Source organism: Salminus brasiliensis, chromosome 10 (assembly GCF_030463535.1).
Source record: "Salminus brasiliensis chromosome 10, fSalBra1.hap2, whole genome shotgun sequence".
NCBI lineage: Eukaryota > Metazoa > Chordata > Actinopteri > Characiformes > Bryconidae > Salminus > Salminus brasiliensis.
Window position 1 is genome coordinate 5,998,197 of NC_132887.1, and position 7,363 is coordinate 6,005,559.

Consider the following 7,363-nt stretch of genomic DNA (forward strand, 5'->3'; position numbering starts at 1 on the left):
TGAAAAACGTCCAAGTGGCTCCAATGCGCCCGTTCCGCTCGGATGAACGATGCCCGGCCCGCAACAAGGGTTTCTGTTTCATGGCGTTTCCCCAAGACATGTTCTCCCTGAGGCTTTGCTCTTTGGATACTGGCAGCCTCAAAGGTGCAGAAGTTCAGCCAGGACCCGTCTGCGTCACACAACTTTATAGTGCTGCACATGTTCAGACCCATCACCGAGAGCATGTCTGCAGCCACAGCCTAAATGGAAACAAAAACACCGGCGTGAAGAAGAAGCCGGTTTCTCCCAACGCAGGTCTGTTTTTCCTATCTCTTTCTCGAACCCTCCAGCTTCTTCTCCCCCCCTTCTTAAAACATAATTCGTGCTGTCACCCAAAGGATGCGTCCATCTGGACTCATCTGCTGGCTTTCCATCCTATACCCCTCATTGCGAATCTCCCAGAGCCGAGTCAAACCAGAAGGAGAGAGAAAAACTCACGCAGTCAGCGGCAAAAATAGTCGAGCTTTATTTTTCCTTTGCTTTTTTCTTTTCCTCTCATAGTATGAAAGCAGCTGGTTCGCACAACATGAGTCTGAACATTTGAACAAGCAAGTGAATGTGTAAAACGTGTCAATCGTGGAGCTCTCTCTGCATGTCTACAGGAACACTCATTTAGGTCAGGACAAAAAGGTGTGGCTTTTCACATCCAACCACAGACAGGATCCGAGACCCTTTCGTCAGCGGCCTTCATACACACGCCAGTTTGCCTTTGACATAAAGCAGTGTGCCTGTAGCCTGTAGGGGATCTGTATCACCGCTGTGACAATAACGGTTAGCTACTTTCTGGAACGTTTCCTCAAAACATTCGGGTGTGATTCTATCATCAGCTTCTCTGTACACTGTTTGCCACAATGCAGTGTCCAAGCAAAACCACGTGGCAAAGGCTTTACTCTCGATTGCCACAGTCCACAACCCTGGTCCTCTCAGTTTGCATCTGCCAATGCATCACCCATACCATCTCTCCACCACTGACCATCCTTCTTTCCAAATTACTGCCTGAAGAGAGCACCAAAAGCCCAATACATCTACTAATGCATTTTTTCCCCCCAGCGTGCTATTGGCAGAGAACGGAAGCTATTGATAAGTTTTCAGTCCTGGGATGGAACAGATGTGTGACAAAGTGTATCAGGAATGAAAAAGCTGATGATGCAAGACCAGTAAAATGGAATATGAGCGATTGTCAACTTCAAGACGGGAAAAAAAACACAGTATTACATGTACATAAACAAGCCACATATTAAAAACAGTAAACATTAAATGTCGACAAAAATAAATTATCTTTTTTTTATAATATATATATATATATATATATTTATAAAAGCTGGGTATTTGTGCTTTCGTCTCTGTTCAACAATTTGGTTTGTTTTGAAGCAATGAATGTTATTTAGTGGAAAAGGTATTACACAGTGTAATACTACATTAATGGCGAATGACTGTTACTGATAGTGCACATACAAATCTGGACTCTGTGGTCAGCAATGTCATATAAAAGCCTGAAGTGCAATTCTTAGTGTTTAGTGTCTCTACTCGCTGTGTATAAAAGAGGTTAGGAATGTTGGATTCCACCCAGGAGACTCGTTGATCATTTCAGAGAATTCAGGAAATTGACTTGGAGCTTGGCCCGTGTTGCCACTGGAGCCACCTTAAAACAGTTCTGAAAGCACTTTACCTTCCTTTTTTTTCCTCCATTATACAAAAATAAACTATTCCGCCATTCATAAAAGAGGCTTTCTGACGTCCCGGTTCAAAATTACCGCTTTCCATAGCACTGTTCGAGCCAGCGCTGCACATCTTTAAGGTTGTAGTAAAATGGACCCTTCCCTCCCAGATAAGCTATTTTCTTCTTCTGCACAATGCACACCCTCTCGTAAGACACGCCGTATGCTACGTTGGCGTTGTTATCCATGCAGTCCGCCACCAGCTGGCACTGTGGGGGTAAAGAGAAATGCTCCACGAGCTTCTGTGCGGCCGTCACCCGCTCCTCCAGATTCCGGTGCTTCTTGACCTTGAACGAGTAGGGCTTCATGGGCGGCGCCGCCCAGCCGTCCGAGGGGTGAGCCTCGTCGATGTAGACCAGCAGAAAGTCCGCCACGTCCGAAAAGTCCTCGACCAGCCGCCGGAAGAACGGCAGCTGGCTCAGGAATGGGGGTCAGGTGGCCGAGCCAAAGTTGACCACCAAGGGTCGGTCAGACGACTCAAAGTCCAGCAGGTGGCACTCGTCCGTGCTCTTTCTCCAGCTGCTGATTCCGGGCACCTTCACCACTTTAGAGTTTGGAGCCACCTCGCCAAGCTTCACCTGGAAAGGAGAAGACAAGGATTAGCATTACAGCTCTACTGGCATTCAACAAATACATCATCAAATACTGGGTTTAAAATACACTATATGTCCAAATGTTTGTGGACAGCCCTTCTAATGAATGCATTCAGCTACTTTTAGAGGCCCATTGCTCACACAGTTGTGCAAATGCAAACACACAGCTTGTCTAGTCCCTGTAGAGAAGGACTGCCAATAGAATAGGACTCTCTGGAGCAGATAGAGATATGGACCTATTGGCATCATGCCTATAGCCAGGCGTGTGCTAGAGGGGTATAAACCCCCCAGCATTGAGCTGTGGAGCAGTGGAAGAACTGTGTTCTCTGGAATGATGGTGGTTGCTCCAGCAAATACCTTTGGGATGAGTTGGGGAGCTGGGAGTGAGATGCAGTGGTGGTCATCCAACATCCTGACCTCACTAATGCTCTAGTCGCTGAATGCAATCAAATCCTGAAGTCTGAAATTTAGTAGAAAGCCTTCTTCCAGAGACAGCTACTTCAACAAAAGCAGGATAAACTCTTTTTTAATACCCTAAACTTCGGAAGAAACAACGAATGAGCAGGTGTCCCAATACTTTTGTTCTGATTTCATTGACAAGGCCAGGAGCCTTTATTGGCTGAGTGCACCCATTCATCCATTTACAAGACATTACAAAGTGCACACAATAACTTCTTGGCATCTTCAGTAACAGGAGAGGCCGTGTTAAAGCTGTGAAGGTGCCACACAACAGCAATACACACGCCCATACTACACAGCCCAGTGAAGCAAGTCAGGCACTCGAGAAATTATTTAAAGAGTGGCTTGGTTTCTCTGGGAACTTGAGCGGTGTCACTGAAAGTATAGTAAGTGTACACATGACCCTTTTCATCCATAATAAACCTGCACAGGACAACAGAGCTGGTAAGAGATTTACACAGCATTGTGATGTTGAGGCATTAAGCCCATTAAAGAGATGCTATTTGCCTAAGTACTCTCAGAAGAGGAGGGTCTTCAGTCTGGGTTTGAAGACAGCGAGCGTTGGACTCTGCCGTTCGGACACCCAGGGGAAGCTCGTTCCACCACTTTGGTGCAGGACAGAAAAAAGCCTGGACGCTCGTCTTCCGTGGATTTTGAGGGATGGCGGGTCGAGTCGAGCCGTACTTACAAACTTCTAAGCCAGAAGTGCACTCTCTGATCTCCACATCCTCAGCATCAGCTATATCCTCAAAACAACCAACTAAATACTTAGGAATTTCGTTTATCCCAGTCTGCCAATCTCTCAGACTTTCCGTGCAAGTGTTTATTTGCGCTCCGGCATTCTTCAAATCTATTTCGACTCTTATAAACTGCACTGGATAAACAAAGTGAATAAAAAACATGCAGGGCACATGACCCCTTTCATCCATAATAAACCTGCACAGGACAACAGAGCTGGTAGATTTACACAGCATTGTGATGTTGAGGCATTAAGCCCATTAAAGAGATGATCCTGAATTTTTTTTCAAAGTATGCCTTATCTTAGATGACTGAGAAGGCCTTACTTGAAAAGCCCATGGCCCGCGGGCAGGCCGCGAGTGTTATTACATTTACATTACATTACATTTAAGGCATTTAGCAGACGCTCTTATCCAGAGCGTCTTACAAAAGTGCTTTGCTATTTACTTAAGAAAAACCTCAGCTAGTTTGAAAAGGCTAGAATTCAAAGATACCTCCAAGTTAAGACATGACTGGACACAAGTCAATAGTGTGACCACTCTGCTATTCGCCTAAGTACTCTCTGAAGAGGAGGGTCTTCAGTCTGCGTTTAAAGACAGCGAGCATTGGACTCTGCTGTTCGGACACCCAGGGAAAGCTCGTTCCTCCACTTGGTGCCAGGACAGAAAAAAGCCTGGACGCTCGTCTTCCGTGGATTTTGAGGGATGGCGGGTCGAGTCGAGCCGTACTTACAAACAAACTTCTATTACCAAAGAACAGCCTCAGCAGTTCGTACAGAAGTCCCTGTAGTTACTGAGTAATACACCTCAGTGTGTAATAAGCCTTGGAGTGTTAAGGGATTAATGTAGTATCTATAATGCTTTAAAAAAGAGCCATTCAGTTGCTCCATTTGACAAAGTCCAAAAGTCCCTTTCTGTCTCACACTCTGCTCCTAGCAGAGCATGACCCAAAGTGGGAACACAGGTTTTTGCCTGACCCAGAAACAAATAACAACAAATGTGGTCCCCTGGCTTGCTTTAATTGTTTCTACTGTGCCACTAGTTGAATGCCAGTTGCATAAATCACCCTGGCGCTCATCAGCCGGGGCATTCGGGCCCTCTATACAGAGCTGACAGTGAGTTAATAGTTAAGGATGCTGAAAGCATTCAACTGGCAGGCGTATAACTTACTACGCCTTACTAGGCAATCTTTGATGGACGTCAAGTTAAAAAGTAACACCAATGGGGACCCAGACATTTGGCAAAGGGTCCAACAAATTTGAAGGCCATTGCCCTGCGGGGCCGTTGACTGTCTGTCTGGAGATCAAAGTTCAGGATTCTTTATACTGAATGGAATTACCTGCGTGATACAATAACCCTTGACTTTCAGTGAATGGAGACAATTGGAGATTTCCATTCAAGCCTCCTTGTTACTGGAGGATACATTACTTAAGCATAAGCTTCATTTAAAAATAATAATTCAATAAAAAAAAGACACAGGACGTTGCCTAGGCTTTGTTTAAAACTGCTAACCTCAGTTAGTGAAGCAGAATGCAGTCATGGATGCCCATCAGAAGCTAAACGTATCCCAGCCCTCCTATGTGCATGCATCTAGTAATGAATGCAGATGTGCTTAAACCCAGTCCAGTAAGTACACACGTGCACACTGTATGCATACAGCAGAAAGTTCAGTTGTGTTTACCTACTCTCGTGCATCCCACAGTAAGTCCAGTCTGGCTTACTTGCTCACATGCATGCAGCTTAAATTGTAACTGTGCTGTATGCATGCAGCAAGTCCACCCAAAAGTGCTTAATATGCATACAGCCGCAGTACTCTCGTGCATCCCATGCATGCAACGTAAACGGTACCCATGATATGTATGCATGCAGCAAAGTCGTGCAGCCGTGCTCATATGCCTGTGCGTGCAGCACACGGGCACTGTGGGCACCTGGGGGTGAGCGCGCCGCTTACCTGCTTGTAAGCGTCCATCAGGAAGCTGTTCCAGATGGACTTCAGGCCTGCCGCGGTCAGCATGCGCTGCCACTCGCCCCCGGAGCCCGAGCAGCTCAGCAGAGACACCACGCGCTTCACCAGCACCACCGAGTCGTAGAGCACGAAGAAGAGGCAGTTGGAGAAGAAGCCGGGCAGGATCTGCAGGGTGATCAGCAGGTCCACGCTCAGGGCGCCCATTTTCCGCCGCCGCCCGTGGGGTCCCCTGCCCCCACACCTCACCTGTCTGTCCAGGCTCATGGTGGCCCTCGCGCACCGTCATCAAACTAGGAGTCGAATGGGGCAGGTCCGAGGCGCGCGCGTACTGGCTGGCTGGGAGGCGCCGCGCGGGCTGGAGTGAGTGACACTTTCGCCACTTTCGCCACTCACTTTCTGCACCCCCCTCCTCTCCTGTTGCACTTCCAAAGGTTCCCCGGTGAGAAGTCGCCCTTTTTATACCCTCCACACATTCCCGCCTTTCAGACGAGCCGCCAGCTTTCGTCCAGGGGTAAGACCGTGACGTCACGCGGAGAGGGGGCGGCAGTAAGGGCGATGGGACGGAGCACGCGCTTTCTCTGATAACTCAGTAATACACACCGTGCAGGGTGAGCTAGTGTGTGTGTGTAGAGTGCAGGTATGATGTGGGGATAAAATAATAATAAATAAATTAATAAATAATAAATTAACATATGTGTGTGTGTGTGTGTGTATGTATGTGTGTGTGTGTCCTTCAACATTTGGACATATAGTGTATATATAAATATATGTCCTATATAGTGTATAATGAACATAGGGCATTTGTATATTGGGGTGTCCAAATGTCTGTGGACACCCCTTCTAATGAATGCATTTACATACTTTAAGTTGCATCCAGTGCTGACACAGAAATAATATACCATATATATATATATATTCTTTCTTTGTTGCAGACGAGCCGCCACCTTTCGTCCAGGGGTAAGACCGTGACGTCACACGGAGAGGGGGCCTAATGTGCCTAATGTCAAGGCGTGGACTATGTGAGAATGTGGGATGCGCCTATGAAAAATTTGCCAAATCTTCTCTGCCATTGCCAAACAGCTTATCTTGCAGTTTGTTTTGAGCTTCTGGTACCTCCCGGATGAGCACCAGGACCTGTGAGCATGGGCCCTGCTACAGTGGTCAGTAGGTGTCTGCTCCAAGAATCTGGATAGGGCCCGTGTGATAGGGCAACTTCAGGCCGGTGTTCAGCAAAACCAAGTTCCAGCATTGTTTTTGAGTGAGCCCTAGTACCATCTCCAAACTGAAGGCCAAGTTCCATATAAAGGGGGGCTGTCAGAGACAGGCCACGAAGTGGGCGTCCCAAAAAGACGACACCCCAAGAAGATCGTTTCCTCGCCCTGTCAGCTCTTAGGTCTCATCGGGCTGCCACGAGGCCTGCCATGACTTCCCTTCACCCTCATGCCCGTTTGCGTTGATGTCGGCAACACGTGCACTGGAGCCTGAATGTGTGGAGGAACGTTATGCTCAGCGATGAGTCCAGGTTTTGCCTAAGGCCGCTGGATCATAGAGTCAAAGAGTGGAGAAGACGTGGAGAACGCTGTGCTGATTGCTGCACTGATAGAGTAGCATCTTATTGTGGGATCAGCTTGGGCGTGCTGTTCGAGTGACCAACGCAACCACGTTGGCTGACTTGCATCAAATGTTGGTTGAAGAATGGGATGCTATCCCACAGCAGTCTGTGACCAGGCTGCAGGTGCCAGGCTGTCTGGCTGTGTATGGTTCTTCCACATGCTTAAACATGATATATATATATATATATATATATATATATATATATATATATATATATATATATATATATATATATAA

General features: G+C 47.0%; 1 protein-coding gene across 1 annotated transcript; it reads right to left on the bottom strand.

Moving 5' to 3' along the window:
* Positions 1–490: 490 nt before the first annotated feature.
* dio2 (iodothyronine deiodinase 2) lies at positions 491–5,981 on the bottom strand. The gene is made up of 2 exons (XM_072690259.1): positions 5,498–5,981; positions 491–2,335 (listed from the first exon to the last, which is right to left on the bottom strand). The coding sequence occupies exons 1-2, from the start codon at positions 5,774–5,776 to the stop codon at positions 1,790–1,792; spliced, it is 825 nt and encodes a 274-aa protein (XP_072546360.1). The 5' UTR covers positions 5,777–5,981; the 3' UTR covers positions 491–1,789.
* Positions 5,982–7,363: the final 1,382 nt, after the last annotated feature.